Below are 19,639 nucleotides of genomic sequence, written 5' to 3'. Positions count from 1 at the left end.
TTGTTTCATAACTTCTGTTAGTTTCACTGTGTCCCTGTTTAGTTTCTGTTTCCAGGATCTTTCCATTGATGAAAGTGGGGTATTGAAGTCTCCCACTATTATTGTGTGAGGTGCAATGTGTGCTTTGAGCTTTACTAAAGTTTCTTTAATGAATGTGGCTGCCCTTGCATTTGAAGCATAGATATTCAAAATTGAGAGTTCCTCTTAGAGGATTTTACCTTTGATGAGTATGAAGTGTCCCTCCTTGTCTTTTTTGATAACTTTGGGTTGGAAGTCAATTTTATTCAATATTAGAATGGCTACTTCAACTTGTTTCTTTGGACCATTTGCTTGGAAAATTGTTTTCCAGCCTTTCACTCTGAGGTAGTGTTTGTCTTTTTCGCTGAGATGGGTTTCCTGTAAGCAGCAGAATGTTGGATCCTGTTTGTGTAGCCAGTCTGTTAGTCTATGTTTTTCATTGGGGAATTGAAGCCATTGATATTAATAGATATTAAGAAAAAGTAATTGTTGCTTCCTATTATTTTTGTTGTTAGAGTTGGCATTCTGTTCTTGTGGCTGTCTTCTTTGTGGTTTGTTGAGGGATTACTTTCTTGCTTTTTCTAGGGCGTGGTTTCCATCCTTGTATTGGTTTTTTTTTTTTTTTCTGTTATTATCCTTTGAAGGGCTGGATTCGTGGAAAGATAATGTGTGAATTTGGTTTTGTCATGGAATAGTTTGGTTTCTCCATCTATGATAATTGAGAGTTTGGCTGGGTATAGTAGCCTGGGCTGGAATTTGTGTTCTCTTAGGGTCTGTATAACCTCTGTCCAGGATCTTCTGGCTTTCATAGTTTCTGGTCAAACGTCTGGTGGAATTCTGATAGGCCTGCCTTTATATGTTACTTGACCTTTTTCCCTTACTGCTTTTAATATTCTATCTTTATTTAGTGCATTTGTTGTTCTGGTTATTATGTGTCAGGAGGAATTTCTTTTCTGGTCCAGTCTATTTGGAGTTCTGTAGACTTCTTGTATGTTCATGGGCATCTCTTTCTTTAGGTTTGGAAAGTTTTTTTCTATAATTTTGTTGAAGATATTTGCTGGCCCTTTAAGTTGAAAATCTTCATTCTCATCTACTACTATTATCCATAGGTTTGGTCTTCTCGTTGTGTCCTGGATTTCCTGGATGTTTTGAGTGAGGATCTTTTTGCATTTTGTATTTTCTTTGATTGTTGTGCCGATGTTCTCTATGGAATCTTCTGCACCTGAGATTCTCTTTTCCATCTCTTGTATTCTGTTGCTGATGCTCGCTTCTATGGTTACAGATTTCTTTCCTAGTGTTTCTATCTCCAGCGTTGCCTCACTTTGTGAATTCTTTATTGTGTCTACTTCCCTTTTTAGGTCTTGGATGGTTTTATTCAACTCCATCACCTGTTTGGTTGTGGTTTCCTGCAATTCTTTAAGGGATTTTTGTGCTTCCTCTTTAAGGTCTTCTACCTGTTTAGCAATGTTCTCCTGTATTTCTTTAAGTGAGTTATTAAAGTCCTTCTTGATGTCCTCTACCATCATCATGAGATATGCTTTTAAATCCGGGACTATCTTTTCGGGTGTGTTGGGGTGCCCAGGACTGGGTGGGGTGGGAGTGCTGCGTTCTGATGATGGTGAGTGGTCTTGGTTTCTGTTAGTAAGATTCTTAAATTTGCCTTTTGCCATCTGATAATCTCTGGAGTTAGTTGTTATAGTTGTCTCTGGTTAGAGCTTGTTCCTCGGGTGATTCTGTTAGCCTCTATCAGCAGAGCTGGGATTCTAGCTCTCTCCTGAGTTTCAGTGTTCAGAGTACTCTCTGCAGGTAAGCTCTCCTCTTGCAGGGAAGGTGCCCAGATATCTGGTGTTCGAACCTGCCTCCTGGCAGAAGTTGTGATCCACTCACCAGAGGTCCTAAGATCCCGTGGAGAGTCCTATGGGGACCTTGGGGGTGTCCACAGACTCCGCGCCCAAGGTGCTGGTGCGGACCAGAAGGGACTTGTGACCCTGGTCAGGCCGGGTTTTCTGCTTCCCTAATTAATGCAGTCTCGGGTCTGGCGCGATTGGATTGGAGCAGAAGTTGTGTTCCACTCACCAGAGATCTTAAGATCCCATGGAGGGTCCTGTGGAGACCTTGGGGGTGTCTTCAGACTCCGTGCCTAAGGTGCCCCGGTGCTGGCATGGACCAGAAGTGCGAGTAATTACATTTTTAGTTGTGTCTCCTGTTAAAGCAGTTACAACTAGAATGCCTAAAAAGGTGTAATAGCACAGTACATATTTTAATTTTCCAAAATCAGAAATATGAGCAACATCCATTTACCATAATTGATTAGGTGCAAGTTCTCAAAGATTAATACCAGTGTGTGATACAGGAAAAAATTGAGGACATTCAGGGCAAGTCTTTCCAATTTGACATGCACATTTTCTAAAAATATCAAATTGTTGTTTCAAGCTATTACTATTTTGATGATGTAAAGAATGAGAATGTTTAGATAATTGTTCCTGTGTAAAGCCTATAATCGACCTGGTATGCAAATCTGCTGTGGCACTGCCCTCAAAAAGGAGTCCGGGAAATCCAGTATAAGGCTTTTAAATGTCCTATAAAGTAAGGAACAGTGTGTTCTCTTAAATTAAGTTGTATTTGCATAAATAATTGCAAATTTTGAGAATTAGCAGTATCTAAAAAGGAAACAGTTTCAAGCAATTTTAAACCATAAGCTATATATTGGCTATCAGTATACAAATTAAAAGCTTGATTTTTCAACATTTCAAAAACAGTTGCTACAGCTCATAATTTAATAATCTGTGCTGAAGTGGGAAGAAACTCAAGAGAATAAACATGTGATCCAATCACATATGCTGCTTTCACATTAGATGAGCCATCTGTAAATACAGTAAGCACATTTTCTATGTGCAGCATGTGTAAATTTACAGGAAATAAAAAAGCATGCATAGAGACAAATTTTAACAACTTGTCTTTTGGATTATGATTACCTATTTTTCCTGGAAAATTTGCACATGCAATAGGCCAAATATCAGTATTCTGCAAAAATCAATTTAATTGCTGTTTGGAATAAGGAATAAATATTTCATCGGGTAGTAATCAAACAAAGCAATAAAGTTCCCAGAGTCAAAAAAAAAAAAAAAAAAAAAGAAAAAGAAAAAGAAAAGAAATAAATAAAATAAAAAATAAAAAGTTCCCGGAGTCACTGGGTCTGGGGACTTATCAGGATTACCAAGAAAAAAGAAAAGTCACATTCCTCTGCTGTTTACCTCAATCCTTGCATCAGCCCAAACGCAAATACTCTTTTTCTTTTTTAAGATTTACTCTTTTATTATATGTAAGTACACTGTTGCAGTCTTCAGACACACCAGAAGAGGGCATCCGATCTAATTACAGATGGCTGCGAGCCACCATGTGGTTGCTGGGATTTGAACTCAGGACCTCCGGAAGAGCAGTCAGTGCCCTTGGTGTTTGTTTTGTTTGATTGGTTGGTTGGTTTTTGTTTGGTTTGCTTTGGTTTGGTTTGGTTTTTTTTTTTTTAATTAGATACTATCTTTATTTACATTTCAAATGTTATCCCCTTTCCTAGTTTCCCCTCCAAAAATCCTGGATCCCAGTCCCCCTCCTCATGCTCTCCAACCTACCCACTCCAGCCTCCTGGCCGTGGCATTCCCCTATAATGGGGCATAGAGCCTTCACAGGACCAAAGGCCACTCCTCCCATTGATGACAGACTAGGCCATCCTCTGCTACATATGCAGCTAAAGCCATCAGTCCCAACATGTGTTGTCGTTGATTGTGGTTTAGTCACAGGGAGCTCTGGGAGTAATGATTAGTTCATATTGTTAGTCCTCCTATGGGGCTGCAAACCCCTTCAGATACTTGGGTACTTTCTCTAACTCCTTCATTGGGGACCCTGGGCTAAGTCCAATAGATGGCTGTGAACATCCATTTCTATATTTCTCAGGCACTGGCAGAGCCTCTCAGGAGATAACTTTATTAGGCTCCTGTCAGAAAGTTCTTGTTGACATCCCTAATAGTGTCTGGGTTTTGGTGGTTGTTTATGGGGTGGATCCCCAGGAGGGGCAGTCTCTGGATGTTCATTCCTTCAGTCTCTGCTCTGAACTTTGCCTCTGTAACTCCTTCCATGGGTATTTTGTTCACCCTTCTAAGAAGGGTCATACTACCCACACTTTGGTCTGCATTCTTCTTGAGTTTCATGTGTTTTGTAAATTGTATCTTGGGTATTCTGACCTTCTGGGCTAATATCCACTTACCAGTGAGTGCATATCATGTGATTTTGTGATTGGGTTACCTCACTTAAGATGATATCCTCCAGATCAATCCATATGTCTAAGAATTTCATGAATTTATTGTTTTTAATAGCTGCATAATACTCCATTGTGTAAATGTACCACATTTTCTATATCCATTCCTCTGTTGAGGGAACATCTGGGTTCTTTCCAGTTTCTGGCTATTATAAATAAGGCTGTTATGAACAGAGTGCCGCATGTATGTCCTTATTACAAATGGGAGCATCTTATGCCAAAGAGAGGTATTGCTGGATCTTCTGGTAGTACTATGTCCAATTTTCTGAGGATCCATCAAACTGATTTCTGGAGTGGGTGTACCGGCTTGCTATCCCAAAAGCAAAAGAGGAGTGTTCCTCTTTCTCCACATCCTCCCCAGCATCTGCTGTCACCTGAGTTTTTGATCTAAGCCATTATGACTGGTGTGAGGTAGAATCTCAGGGTTATTTTGATTTGCATTTCCCTGATGATTAAAAAGGTTGAACATTTTTTCAAGTGCTTCTCAGCCATTCGATATTCCTCAGTTGAGAATTCTTTGTTTAGCTCTGAACCTCATTTTTAATAGGGCTATTTGGATTTCTGGAGTCCATCTTCTTGACTTCTTTGTATATATTGGATATTAGTCCCCTATCTTATTTAGGATTGGTAAATATCTTTTCCCAATCTGTTGGTTACCTTTTTGCCTTCTTGACAGTGTCCTTTGCCTTAAAGAAGCTTTGCAATTTTATGAGGTCCCAATTGTCAATTCTTGATCTAAGCACATAAGCTGTTGGTATTCTATTCAGGAAATTTTCCCTTGTGGCCATATCTTCGAGGCTCTTCCCCACTTTCTCCTCTATAAGTTTCAGTGTCTCTGGTTTTGTGTGGAGTTCCTTGATCCACTTAGACTTGAGCTTTGTACAAGGAGATAAGAAAGGAACCATTCACAATCTTCTACATGCTAATCACCAGTTGAGCTAGCAAAATTTGTTGAAAATGCTGTCTTTTTCCCACTGGATGATTTTAGCTCCCTTGTCAAAGATCAAGTGACCATAGGTGTGTGGGTTCATTTCTGGGTCTTCAATTCTATTCTGTTGACTTACCTGTCTGTCACTTAACAAGTACCATGCAGTTTTTATCACAATTGCTCTGTTGTACAGCTTGAGGTCAGGCATGGTGATTCCACCAGAAGTTCTTTTATTGTTGAAAATAGCTTTTGCTATTCAAGATTTTTTTGTTATTCCAGATGAATTTGTAAATTGCCCTTTCTAATTCTGTGAAGAATTGAGTTGGAATTTTGATGGGGATTGCATCAAATCTGTAGATTGCTTTCGGCAATTTTTACTATATTAATCATGCCAATCCATGAGCATGGGAGATCTTTTCATCTTCTGAGATCTTTGATTTCTTTCTTTTTTAATATTTTTATTAGGTATTTTCCTCATTTACATTTCCAATGCTATCCCAAAAGTCCCCCATACCCTCCCCACCACTCCCCTACCCACCCACTCCCACTTTTTGGCCATCCCTGCATCCCTGATATAAAGCCTACTTAATCATGATGGATGATTGTTTTGACATGTTCTTGGTTTCAGCTTGCAAAAATTTTATTGAGGATCTTTGCATTAATATTCATAAGGGATATTGGTCTGAAGTTCCCTTTCTTTGTTGGGTCTTTATGTGGTTTAGGTATCAGAGTAATTATGGCTTCATAGAATGAATCATAGAATGGTTAGAGTACCTTCTATTTCTATTTTGGGGGAAAGTTTGAGAAGAATTAGAATTAGGTCTTCTTTGAAGGTCTGATAGAACTCTGCACTAAACCCATCTGGTCCTGGGCTTTTTTTGGTTGGGAGACAATTAATGAATGTTTCTATTTCTTTAGGGATATGGGACTGTTTAGATCATTCATCTGATCCTGATTTAAATTTGGTACCTTGTATCTGTCTAGAAAATTGTCCATTTCATCCAGGTTTTCCAGTTTTGTTGAGTATAGCCTTTTGTAGAAGGATCTGATGGTGCTTTGGATTTCTTCAGGGTCTGTTGTTCTGTCTTCCTTTTAGTTTCTGATTTTGTTAATTAGGATGCTGTCCCTGTGCCCTCTAGTGAGTCTGGCTAAGGATTTATCTATCTTGTTGATTTTCTCAAAGAACCAGCTCCTGGTTTGATTGACTCTTTGTATACTTCTTTTTGTTTATACTTGGTTGTTTTCAGCCATGAGTTTGATTATTTCCTGCTGTCTACTCCTCTTGAGTGAATTTGCTTCCTTTTGTTCTAGAGCTTTTTATGTGCTGTCAAGCTGCTAGTGTATGCTTTCTCTAGTTTCTTTTTAGAGGCACTAAGAGCTTTGAGTTTTCCTCTCAGGACTCCTTTCATTGTGTTCCATAAGTTTGGGTATGATGTGTCTCATTTCCATTAAATTCTAAAAAGTCTTTAATTTCTTTATTTCTTCCTGGCCAAGTTATCATTGAATAGTGTGTTGTTCAGCTTCCATGTGAATGCGGGCTTTCTATTATTTATGTTGTTATTGAAGATCAGCCTTAGTCCATGGTGATCTCAAAGGATGCATGGGATTTATTTCAGTCTTTGTGTATCTGTAGAGGCCTGTTTTGTTACCAATTATATGGTCAATTTTGGAGAAGGTACCATGAGGTGCTGAGAAGAAGGTATAGTCTTTTGTTTTAGGATAAAATGTTCTATAGATCTGTTAAATCCATTTGTTTCATAACTTAAGTTAGTTTCACTGTGTCTCTGTTTAGTTTCTGTTTCCAGGATCTTTTCATTGATGAGAATGGGGTGTTGAAGTCTCCCACTATTATTGTGTGTAGTGCAATATGTGCTTTGAGTTTTACTAAAGTTTCTTTAATGAATGTGGATGCCCTTGCATTTGGAGCATATATGTTCAGAATTGAGAGTGCATCTTGGTAGATTTTACCTTTGATGAGTATGAAGTGTCCTTCTTTGTCTTTTTTTAATAACTTGAGGTTGAAAGTCGATTTTATTCGATATTAGGATGGCTACTCCAGGTTGTTGCTTGGGACCTTTTGCTTGGAAAATTGTTTTCCAGCCTTTTACTCTGAGGTAGCATCTGTCTTTGTCCCTGAGGTGAGTTTCCTGTATGCAGCAAAATGCTGCGTCCTATTTATGTAGCCAGTCTGTTGGTCTATGTCTTTTTATTGAAGAATTGTGTCCAGAGATATTAAGGAAAAGTAATTGTTGCTTCCTGTTATTTTTCTTGTTAGAGTTGGGATTCTGTTCATGTGGCTGTCTTCTTTTATGTTTGTTGAAGGATTACTTTCTTCCACTTTCTATGGTATAATTTTCCTCCTTATGTTGGAGTCTTCCCTTTATTATCCTTTGAATGACTAGATTCCTGGAAAGATATTGTGTAAATTTGGTTTTGTCATGGAATAGTTTGGTTTCTTCATCTATGGTCATTAAGAGTTTTGTTGGGTATAGTTGCCTGGGATGGCATTTGTGTTCTCTTAGGGTCTGTATGACATCTGTCCAGAATCTTCTGGTTTTCATAGTCCCTGATGAGAAGTCTGGTGTGATTCTGATAGGTCTGCCTTTATATGTTACTTAACCTTTTCCCTTGCTGCTTTTAGTATTCTACCTTTATTTAGTGCATTTGTTGTTCTGATTATTATGTGTAAGGAGGAATTTCTTTTCTGGCCCAGTCTACTTGGAGTCCTGTAGGCTTCTTTTATGTTCATGGGTATCTCTTTCTTTAGGTTAGGGAAGTTTTCTCCTATAATTTTGTTGAAGATAATTACTGGTCCTTTAAGTTGAAAATCTTCGTTCTCATCTATACCTATTATCCCTAGGTTTGGTCTTCTCATTGTGTCCTGGATTTCCTGGATGTTTTGAGTTAGGATTTTTTGAATTTTGCATTTTCTTTGACTGTTATGCCCATGTTTTTTATGAAATATTCTGCACCTGAGATTCTCTCATCCATCTCTTGTATTCTGTTGGTAATGCTTGCATCTATGGCTCATGATTTCTTTCCTAGGATTTCTATCTCCACAGTTATCTCCCTTTGTGAATTCTTTATTGTTTCTACTTCTGATTTTAGATCCTGGATGGTTTTGTTCAATTCCATCACCTCTTTGGTTGTATTTTCCTGTAATTCTTTAAGTGTTTTTTGTGTTTCCTCTTTAAGGGCTTCTACCTGTTTAGCTGTGTTCGCCTGTATTTCTTTAAGAGAGTTATTAATGTCCTTCTAAAAATCCTCTACCAGCATCATGAGATATGATTTAAAATCCAAATCTTGCTTTTCCAGTGTGTTAGGGTTTCCAGGACTCGCTGTGGTGGGAGTACTGGGTTCTGATGATGCTAAATAGTCTTGGGTTCTGTTGGTTAGATTCTTGCATTTGCCTTTTGCCATTTGGTAATCTCTGGTGTTAGATATTCTTGCTGTGTCTGCCTGGAGCTTGTTCCTCCTGTGAGTCTGTAAGCCTGTGTCAGCACTTCTGGGAGACTGGCTCTCTCCTAGCAAGACCAGTGCACAGAGGGCTGCAGAAGAGCCCCACCTCCTGGCTGCAGATGTAGGCCCATAAGACCTGTCCCAGCTGCTCTGCTGCTTCTGCAGCCTGTGCACTTCTGAATGGACCTGCCTTAGAGAGGCACCAGAGAGAAAATGGAGATCTCCCCTGAGTCCTGGGGTCAGAGTACTCCAGTTAGTGCACTTAACCACTGAGCCAAATACGCTTATCTGATCTTACTACCTCCTCTGAGCCCAGTGACAAGTACTTGCCAAATTTCTATAAGAGACACCAAGAGCTCTCCACAGTGGTATAACTCTGAATGGACCACTATCAAAGGTGTCCCAGCAACCCACAGTGAGCCCTTTCTAGGATCAAGTGGAAGTCAATCTCAACTCGTATCTGATGCTTGCATACAAAGCTGCTAGGACCACCCTCAGGAATCACATGGTGCCACATCCTCAGGCCCCACCTGATGCCACCCTTATACTTAATGAAAGCAACTGCCAAGCCCCTTTGGCACCAGAAGTAGAAAGCTAAGTTTTACTCATTCAATACCAACTTCTTTCCTACTATAGTGTCTACCTATGTCGCTGATTTCCTGGGTCTATCTGATATCATAACTGCCAGTGGATCTCTCTGCCTACTTATGATGATGTTCTTAACATTCATCTGCCTCTAGACTTGGTCCTCATGTATCTCCCAGGGAAGGCAGTGCCAGATAATGGAGTAACCATAATGAAGTCACCATTGAAACAGCCCAGTTGGCACTAAGACCCAAATGACCAAGCACACATTAACTTAACCTTCCCAGAATACAACATGTTCACCAAAAGGTTGTTGTCCTTATCAGACCTTAAATAACGCACACACACACATAAATAAATAAATAAATAAATAAATAAATAAATAAATAAATAAATAAATAAATGGATTTTTTTTTGGTTTGGGTTTTGAGACAGGATTTCTCTTTGTAACAAGCGCTGGCTATTCTAGACTTGCTTTGTAGACCAGTGTGGAGAGCCGTGCATGCTGCGAGCAATCGCCATTATAAGATGGCGCTGGGCGAGCAACAAATCAGGAGCTGACACGCCACATCAGGTGCTGAAACGCCATGGCTGAGCGCTATATAAGCGACTCCATTTTCTGGGGTCGGGGTCTTCCTGAGAAGTATGCAATAAAGCTTTGCTGCAGAAGATTCCGGTTGTCCTGAGTGTGTTCTTGCCGGCAGGGACAAAAGCTCGGGATAGACCAGACTGGCTGTGAACTCAGAGATCAACCTGCCTCTGCCTCCTGAATGCTGGGATTAAAAGTGTGTGACACCACACAGAAATGTTGAACTTTTTTTTTAAAGAAATTCCGTAAAATAAGATCAGCGTGGTTATTTGCTCCTCCTCTTCTTATAGCGTCAGTATTCCAGGGTCAGCCTATGCTTTCCACACTGGAGTTGACCTAAATTTCTGTCATAACTCTTCCCTCTGCCTACTAAGAGCAGTCACTGAAAAACCAAGAAATATTGCTTTAAAACATCTTATGCACCTTCAAAGGGAACTGTCACTTCACAAGCACCCACTGTGCACAGCTTGTATGGCAATTAATATACAGGATGTCCACAGACTTGGATTAGGGAGCTTGACCCAAGGTCTTTCACCAATGTGCTCCATGCTTGCCCTGTGTCCTGTGGGAAACATGGATACTAATTACAGAAGTGACCAGTATCACAGTGAGCTACCATAAGGGTCTTAATGGGAACTCAGTAGGAGTCTTTGCCAATTAGAAGCCTTCTGACAGCTGGGGTTTCCCAATATTGGTAGTTCAAGCTGTTATTTCACAAAACTTTTATAAGTCCTTCACTAAAGTTCTAGGTTATTCTCCTCTAGTCTGTGAAAAGATCTGATAAAATATAGCTGTGGTTTTCTATCCTTTTCCAAGCCATACATAGGCAGGAAAGGTTGCTCACCCTAACCTGAAGTTGAGGCTCCTTTTAGAACTCTGTGCACCCATCAGTGGTGGCACATGTCTTTAATCCCAGTGCTCAGCAGGCAGAGGCAGGGGGATCGCTGTGAGTTCAAGGCCAACCTGGTCTACAGAGTGAGTTCTAGGATAGCCAGAGCTACACAGAGAAACTCTGTCTGTAAGAGAAAGAAAGAAGAAAGGGAGGGAGAGAGGGAGGGAGGGAGGAAAGGAGGGAGGGAGGGAGGGAGGGAGGGAGGAAGGGAGGGATATAGTGGGAAGGGGTGACAAGGAGGGAGGCAATGAGCCTCTTTGACTCTATCATATCCATGGGGCACCACAACCCAGCAAGGCTTTAAGTATTTCAAATTAAGCCTAGCATCCAGAGGTCTTCCTCTTTGCCCATGTTGTGGGTGTTGCAACACAGACAGATTCCATGTAAGGAGATAGGTTTGGAATCCAAAAGACTCAACTAAGTAAATAGAAGCAAAGGCCATCTTCTGCCCCTTCTGTCGCTGGGAGTATAAAGGCAGTATCTCAGCCTCAGCTATCAGCCTGTCACTCCTCACTGGCCACCATGCTGGGCTCAGGGCTGCTCCTGGTAGCCATACTGGCCTTCCTGAGTGTCATGGTCTTGGTGTCTATCTGGCAGCAGAAAATCAGGGGGAAGTTGCCCCCAGGACCCATCCCTTTGCCTTTCATTGGAAATTATCTGCAACTGAATAGAAAAGATGTCTACAGCTCCATAACACAGGTATCACTGGATGAAGGGATGGATGGGACATGGGACACATACAAGAGTTTGTGTGATTTCAGATGTTTTTGTCAGAAAATTCACAGAATAATCCAACGTCTCTTACTAGTGGGATTTAGAAGGCTCTGGAGCTATTTCAAGTCTTTGGTTTGTTGTTTGTTTGTTTGTTTGTTTGCTTGCTTGCTTGCTTGTTTGTTTTCAAGCTTTTTTTGTAGGATATCACATAATCTGACCTCTGTGTACTGGTCCAGTTAAGTGAATAAGTCCTCTAACAGCCCCCATTTATTCCACATCAGCTCCAAGAGCACTATGGCCCTGTGTTCACCATCCACCTTGGGCCTCGCCGGGTTGTGGTGCTTTATGGATATGATGCAGTCAAAGAGGCTTTGGTGGACCAAGCTGAGGAGTTCAGTGGACGAGGCGAAGTGGCCACCTTTAATACACTCTTCAAAGCCTATGGTGAGGAGAATCTGAAATCTGTGATTGTAGACAGACTTTTGCTACTTTGTGGGTTCTTCTTTCTTCCACCCTTCACCCTCTTCACCCATTTAACCTCCTAACACTAGGTAGAAGAGAAAAATAGAGAGAGTCGAATGGGAACAAAATTATTGTTAGACTACTTCCTGCTCATTAGGAGTGATGAGTTCCTTAGGGCAAGTTTAATCTTCACAGTCAGGATATCTAATTTCTTCTTGCTCTTGTTTCTTTGCACACGACTACTTAACAAACCACAACCAACAGTAACCAACCAACAACCAAAACCATCCTCTTGGGGCCCTAGCATTTATATAACCTCTGAGGAGTCCCCAGAATTCTAAGTACTTCCTCCCTTCTTTTTGTTCTTCTTCCATGGCTTCCACCGAGGCTCCTCAGTCCCTTCTCCTTCCTCAAGGTCTCTAGCCCAGTAAACCTAAACCCTGCCTATGTCTCTACCCCTAACTATTGGCTGATGGGATCTTTATTTACCAATCAGAATTAACTAGGGCAGAGTCCCTCAGGCTAAGTGTAGACTCCAAATCTTAGAGAGTAGCACTTAGCATTATGATAAACAGTGAAAGACAAAACCTCAACACCAGGGTATGTTTTTATATAAGAAGTCCTTACTTTAGTGGGGATTTGCTGTTATCAGAAAATGCTAAATATTGGTTGATTTAGCCATTTCAGGGACCCAGAGCAGCTAACCAGCATCAAGAGGCATGATAGAATTGGTCCAGCTAAAATATTGAGGACTAGTTTCCCTGCCTTCTGAGTCTCTCTGCTTCTGCCTGTTTGTAACTTTCTGTTTCCTTGCCTGGCTGATTAGTTCCAACTTTCTTATTCTGAGTGTGTCTAATGCAGGATCTGTGTTTGTATATTCTGTGTTCTTCCCATCTCTATCCATCTTTGTCTCTCTTCTTTTCTCTTAGAAGCCTTTTCCAGTGTGGACCTGGTCCTTCCTCAGCCTCAATCTACTTCTCTCCAACCCTCATGTTCTTATCTTTACAGGTGTGGTATTCAGCAATGGGGAACGAGCCAAACAACTCAGACGCTTCTCCATAGCCACACTGAGAGATTTCGGTGTGGGCAAGCGTGGTGTGGAGGAGCGCATCCAGGAGGAGGCAGGCTGTTTGATCAAGATGTTGCAGGGCACTTGTGGTAAGCAAGAGACCCTTAAGTGTTTGGGCAAGAGAAGGAACATCCCCTGTACCAAGAGCCTATGAGCTGTGGAGAAGGAGGGTGGGGAAGACCACCTACCAAACCATCCCCAAAATCTGGTGCTGAGAGTTTGGTGCCTCACTCCAATGCCCATACCATCTTCTAACTCTTCTTCCTCATAATTCCAATGTCTTCCCAACAATGTCACTCATCTCAGGAGCCCCCATTGACCCCACCATCTACCTGAGCAAAACAGTCTCCAATGTCATTAGCTCCATTGTCTTCGGGGACCGCTTCAACTATGAGGACAAAGAGTTCCTGTCACTGCTGCAGATGTTGAGTCAAATGAACCAATTTGCTGCTTCACCCACAGGGCAGGTAACAGACTCCAGCTCTGCCAATTGCCCTTGCAATATCCCACATTGGCCATACCCACAAAGGGCAAGGACCACCCCAAATCTCATACCCACAAACATAAGCTCCCCTCAAAACCAGCCTTTACCCTCAGACAATTAACATTTACATCAGAACCCATGGGAGCTATCGAGTACTCAGAACCTAATGACATCTGGATACCTCAAATAGCCTGAGAACAAAGCCCTCTGCTTGGCTCTCTTCCCTGTGCAGGTTTCCCCAGCTTAGTCTCTAACAAATCTTCTGTATGGTCCTCCTGAAAGTTGAGACACCTGCCCAAGGGAAACAACTGACCACCTCAGGTCCCCTCCTCCATTCCTGAACACCTACCTGGTTCTGCAAAATCAAGGCCAGTAAAGTTATTCAGCCCATCCACGCTGCTCTCCCAAAATATCCCACTGGCCCAATGGCACAAAAGTCATCTGCTTGTCCCAGGTCAATTCAGGAAGGAGTAGACAGGCACCTCAACCAAGGAAACTGAACACAGACCTCAGGACAGACTGTTTTCCTAAACAATGATATGAGTGTCTCCCAGCCACACACAGCCTTCATCAAAACAATGTCTGACAGGTGTGTCCACACCTTATACCCTGAACCATCCCACACTGAAGTCCTGACTATGTAGAAAACAGATGCTAATCTCAAACAAGTATCAAGACAACTAAACTCAGCCCTCCCGGATGCCTAAACATCTAGATTCATGAGTCACTGTGACACTCTGTCCTGAATGCTAGAAGCCTGGAGTCATGGTCTGATCCAAAAATTAGTTAAATAGTTGAATGTCTACCAGTGTCCCCTTTGGAGCCACCTCGTCTGGATTGAAAGACAATGACCTTCCTTCTTTAAATCGCTTCAGCGACAGATCAGTGGTTTAAGAGCATGCACGTCTCATCCTGAGTTCAGTTCCCAGCACCTATGACGTTTCCCACCTCTAGGAGATGTGACTTCAGACACCTGTATTCATGCACACACACATAATTAAAAGTAAAATAATAATAATAATAATAATAAATAACAACAACCACAAAATGAATGTAAAGAGTTCTTTAAAGACTAGAGTTGCGGTTTATTGCAACCAGCCTCACATACATACATTAGTACATGGATGGATGCCTTGAGACAAGTCCCACTCGCACTGAGTGTTGCCACTGACAAGCCTCATTCCCGTCTTTTCTCCTCCCACCCCAGCTCTATGACATGTTCCATTCAGTGATGAAGTACCTGCCCGGACCACAGCAACGGATCATCAAGGATTCTCATAAACTGGAAGACTTCATGATACAGAAAGTGAAGCAGAACCACAGTACCCTGGACCCCAATTCCCCACGAGACTTCATTGACTCCTTTCTCATCCACATGCAAAAGGTGATCCCAGCATCTGGGGATGGGACATCTAAACCAGGGCAGCATGAAATCACCCTAGAAAAGGAGGAACAGAGGCCCATTAAGTCCCTATGATGTTCCTCACAGACGCAATCATAATTAAACATCACTTTTCCATCTGTTGAGCCTTCCTTATGCAAGCCAGGGTATGGGCAAGCAAATTAGCATGCTAACCAATATTCCAGTGTTCCCCTACGAGACACTGTTCTCAGTGCATCCTGCTATTTGCCTACTTAGCATGCATTGAAGCTACTGTTGAAGAGCCTGTAAAGCTTAAATTTCACACAGTGTGCCCAGGGTTGCATGCTGACTTCATGCACCCAGAAAACTGTGCACTCTTGCCTCTCTGTGGCTCTCAGGCTTTTGCTCTTGGCCACGTGCTCTCCAGCATTTCATATCACCATTAGGATATACACATCAATACATATCAGTGGCCTAGGCAACTTAAGTGTTTTATGTGATATCTAAGGACTTCTTTCACAACTGAGAAGAAAGGACATAGAATTCTATTGCACATGAAGGTCAAGGGTCTGTTTAGGGGCTCTTCTATGAGTTGTTTGAGGGAGGAGAGAATGAAGTTTAAATTCTGATCTGTGTCTCAGACCTATCTCTAATAACACACCCCATCATGGCATCTGGGTTCTTTCTCACAGTCCTTACCCCTCACTGTCTAAATATCCCAACCATAAAATGAGTGGCAGACAGTCAGTAGACAGAGAAAAGAGCAAAGCTTCTCCTGCAAACCCAAGGCTCCACACAACCTGGAGATTACCTTTCCCGTAGTTGTCTGGACCCTTTGAGAATAAGATCCAAAGAAATGTCCAGAAATGGTGCCTGTTGGGTCAATCTCCTCCATGAGGAACTTAAGCCACAGTTGATGGCTGTTGAGAAAAGAGGAAATCATATTCCTTAGTGGTGTGGCTACCAGTAAATTATCCTTTCTCAAGTGAAGAACCCCTAACCCATACTCATGCAGCCAAGCCTATTTATAACCAGTTGTCCATCCCCCCCAAAAAATACATAACAGGAAAATAGGAAGGAGGCTTATTAAGGATAAGAAAGAATTCCACAAAGTGGAAAAAAGAAGATAACAGAGGGGAATATGGTTAAAGTGCATTTCACATATATGTCTAAAAAATGAGGACTCAAGGTTCAGTGGGTGTGGAAGGGAATTCATCTGGGAGGGGGAGAGGTGTGAATATATTCACAGTAAAATAAATGAAATTCTCAAAGAATTAATAAAAATATTTATAAAAGAATGACTAGAAAGTTTTAGAAAATTAAAATCCTTAATGTTCTCCAAGAGGATGACAAACTGATAGATTTGGGTTCTCTCTCTCTCTCTCTCTCTCTCTCTCTCTCTCTCTCTCTCTCTCTCTCTCTCTCTCTCTCTCTCTCCAGGAGAAAAATGCTAATTCAGAGTTCCACATGAAGAACCTAGTGATGACATCATTGAACCTCTTCTTTGCTGGGTCTGAGACAGTCAGCTCCACACTACGCTATGGCTTCCTGCTACTAATGAAGCATCCAGATGTAGAGGGTAAGGATGGCTGTGTGGCAGGGAAGAAGTTGGGAACCCCAGATGCTCCAACTTTTTCCAACCTGACAATGACCCTCACCTTTCCCAGGTCCCTGGATGCTCAGACATGCCCTGCTATGCAGAAACAAGAGCATATTAAATGCATAAACAGAGTTCTCACTGTTAAAATATTAGATATTCCCAAATTGATTTCCCACTGGCTGCCAGATCCTTACTCTCTGGTCCCTGCCCTGACTCCTCCTTCTTCTCCCCACCATGATTCTGTCATGAAAAGGATAAAATGACCCTGCCCAACATTTAGGTATGGAAATATGCTTTCAATGGCCTATATGCATGTCACTTACAGAGACATGTACTACATACAGTGTTACACATGTGAACTATTGCACCTGCTTTGAGGCCCCTGGACTTTAAAAAACACCCCAACTCCCCTTGTCTTCCAGCCAAGGTCCATGAGGAGATTGACCGAGTGATTGGCAGGAACCGACAGCCCCAATATGAGGACCATGTGAAGATGCCCTACACCCAGGCTGTGATCAATGAGATCCAGAGATTTTCTAACTTTGTTCCTTTGGGCATTCCTCGAAAGATTACCAAGGATACTTCCTTCCGTGGCTTCTTCCTCCCCAAGGTACAGCCATAGCCATCAGGAGGGGCCTTTAGCCCACTTCCTGATGCCTTAGGGCCCCTTTCCATCTACAGTTATCTAACTCCACTCTATTCCCCCAACTACTATGTCAGCCTCACCAGGGTCCTCTGATTAGATAGATTATTGTCACCTCTCCTAGACTTAGTGTCTCTGGAGATTTATCCACATGTCTCCAACTTCTTGTCCCATTGCTTTGAATTCCAAGTTCTATCTGCTCCTCTGTCTTGCTACCTTCCAATATCTCAACTCCTGGGCTGGAGGCAAAGGCCTGGTGTCACTCTAGCAGCCTGTCTCAGAACATGAACCCAATGGAGCTCATATCTCCTACTCCTGGTGGCACACATCACATCTCCTCAAAACTCATACTCCATAATATCCCTTACTCAGGAGACCCCCAACTCTGTGCCTTTCAGATCTCTTCATTTAGAACCTAACACCTTCTGTTGTCCTTTCTCCATTTATCCATCTTCTTAAACTCCATCTTCCCTCTTCCAGGGCACCGAAGTGTTCCCTATACTGGGTTCTCTGATGACAGATCCAAAGTTCTTCTCTAGCCCAAAAGACTTCAACCCACAGCACTTCCTGGATGACAAGGGTCAGTTGAAGAAGATCCCTGCTTTTCTGCCCTTTTCCATTGGTAAGAAAACACTGGGTTACCAGACCACTGCTCACACCAACAGGGGTAGCTCATGCCAGCTCCCCTCTCTGTGATGCAACCTAACATCAAGCCAACCAGTTGCAGCCCCTGGACCTCCCAAGCCTCAGACATCCTGGATGCCTATGAAAGGATCAGTGGGATCAGTGATCTCTTTCAGAGAGCAGGGGGCAGTTTTAATGCAGTTTTAAATGATTTTTTGTTTCCTTTATTTTTTAAAATAATTTATTTAATATGCACTGGTGTAAAGTTGTCGGATACCTTGGAACTCGAGTTAAAGACACTCATGAGCTGCCATATGGGTGCTGGGAATTGAACCTGGGTCCTTTGGAAGAGCAGACAGTGCTCTTAACCACTGAACCATCTCTCCAGCCATATATTCAGACTCTTTAAAAGAGGACAACAGCCAAGTGGTGGTGGTACCTGTCTTTAATCCCAGCACCGGAAAAGCAGAAGCAGGTAGATCTGTGAGTTCAACACCAACCTGGGTCTGTGTAAGTTACAGGACAGCAAAGATTACACAGAGAAAACCCTGACTTACAAAAACTAAAAATAAATAAATAATTGATAGATGATAGATGATAGATAGATAGATAGATTAGATAGATAGATAGATAGATAGATAGATAGATAGATAGATAGATAGATAGATAGATAGATAGATAGATTAGATAGATAGATAGATAGATAGATAGATAGATAGATAGATAGATAGATAGATAGATAGATAGATAGATAGATAAATAGATAGATAGTGTAAAGTTGTCGGATACCTTGGAACTGGAGTTACAGACACTCATGAGCTGCCATATGGGAGATAGATAGATAGATAGATAGATAGATAGATAGATAGATAGATAGATTAGATAGATAGATAGATAGATAGATAGATAGATAGATAGATAGATAGATAGATAGTGTAAAGTTGTCGGATACCTTGGAACTGGAGTTACAGACACTCATGAGCTGCCATATGGGTGATAGATAGATAGATAGATAGATAGATAGATAGATAGATAGATAGATAGATAGATAGACGCATATGTACATACATGTGTACTTAGATACATAGATGATAGATAATTAGATGAATAAATGAGTGAGGCCACAGCAGAGCATTCACATTGGAAATATAATTGGTAATTGGTAGAGGAAACATCTGACTTCTCATTGCTCCAGCCTACCATGGGTTACCCCACTTTGTGTGTAGGAACATTGGGGTTCTGAGAGACTTGGGAGCCTTTCCTAATGATCCCTCACACTCCAGTGTAGAAACCCCTTCTCCCTAAGAGAACACGGCTGCACACTGGGTACTGAGGCAAGGCATCAGTGAGAGCTGACTCCACGCCTGTGCTCCTTCCCTCTCTCCTCTTCAGGGAAGCGATTCTGCTTTGGAGACGGCCTGGCTAAGATGGAGCTGTTCCTGTTCTTCACCACCATCTTGCAGAACTTCCGTTTCAAGTTCGCAAGGAACTTGAAAGAAGATATCAATGAGTCCCCCACACCAGAAGGGTTTACCAGGATCATACCAAAATACACCATGAGCTTCGTGCCCATCTGATTCTGGGTTGAGCCAAGGTGGATCAAGAAGGAGGGAGAGACAGAAGTGGTGCCAGAAGGAAGGTGGAGTGAAGAGAGAAGATGAAGACCGCTGGGTTAAGAAGGGGCCACCTGCATGGAAGAAATAGAAAAGACTACTCACCTTGGTAAAATTGTAACAGTAATAATAAAAAAAAAAAAGAAACACACAGTAAGCAGCAGTAACAAAAGCTGTCACTCATCCAGCAAGGGTCACTCACCTCTGCAAAACTGTCCCATCCTTCTCTCATTCAGTACTCGAAACAAGAGCAGTGTGTTCCCAAGCCCAGTGTACAGGTGGCA

The 19,639-nt window shown here is 41.9% G+C and overlaps 1 protein-coding gene across 1 annotated transcript; it reads left to right on the top strand.

The window, feature by feature from the left end:
- Positions 1-11,260: 11,260 nt before the first annotated feature.
- Positions 11,261-19,512, top strand: LOC147003371 (cytochrome P450 2A12). Its single transcript, XM_085842006.1, has 9 exons — positions 11,261-11,482; positions 11,779-11,941; positions 12,968-13,117; positions 13,335-13,495; positions 14,720-14,896; positions 16,316-16,454; positions 16,898-17,085; positions 17,599-17,740; positions 19,135-19,512. The coding sequence occupies exons 1-9, from the start codon at positions 11,306-11,308 to the stop codon at positions 19,317-19,319; spliced, it is 1,482 nt and encodes a 493-aa protein (XP_085698132.1). The 5' UTR covers positions 11,261-11,305; the 3' UTR covers positions 19,320-19,512.
- Positions 19,513-19,639: the final 127 nt, after the last annotated feature.

The sequence above is a fragment of the Mus caroli genome, unplaced genomic scaffold (genome assembly GCF_978045245.1).
Source record: "Mus caroli unplaced genomic scaffold, Mus_caroli_1 scaffold_8, whole genome shotgun sequence".
Taxonomy (NCBI): domain Eukaryota; kingdom Metazoa; phylum Chordata; class Mammalia; order Rodentia; family Muridae; genus Mus; species Mus caroli.
The sequence above is the reverse complement of the archived record's forward strand: the minus strand, read 5'-3'. Positions and strand labels throughout refer to the sequence as shown.

What these genes read in the sequence shown, in the direction of transcription:
- LOC147003371 (XM_085842006.1), top strand. Translation starts at nt 11,306, where the DNA reads ATGCTGGGCTCAGGGCTGCTCCTGGTAGCCATACTGGCCTTCCTGAGT. An exon ending in TTCTCATCCACATGCAAAAG is followed by an intron (nt 14,897 to 16,315) that starts GTGATCCCAGCA and finishes CTCTCTCTCCAG; the next exon opens with GAGAAAAATGCTAATTCAGA. An exon ending in GTGGCTTCTTCCTCCCCAAG is followed by an intron (nt 17,086 to 17,598) that starts GTACAGCCATAG and finishes TCCCTCTTCCAG; the next exon opens with GGCACCGAAGTGTTCCCTAT.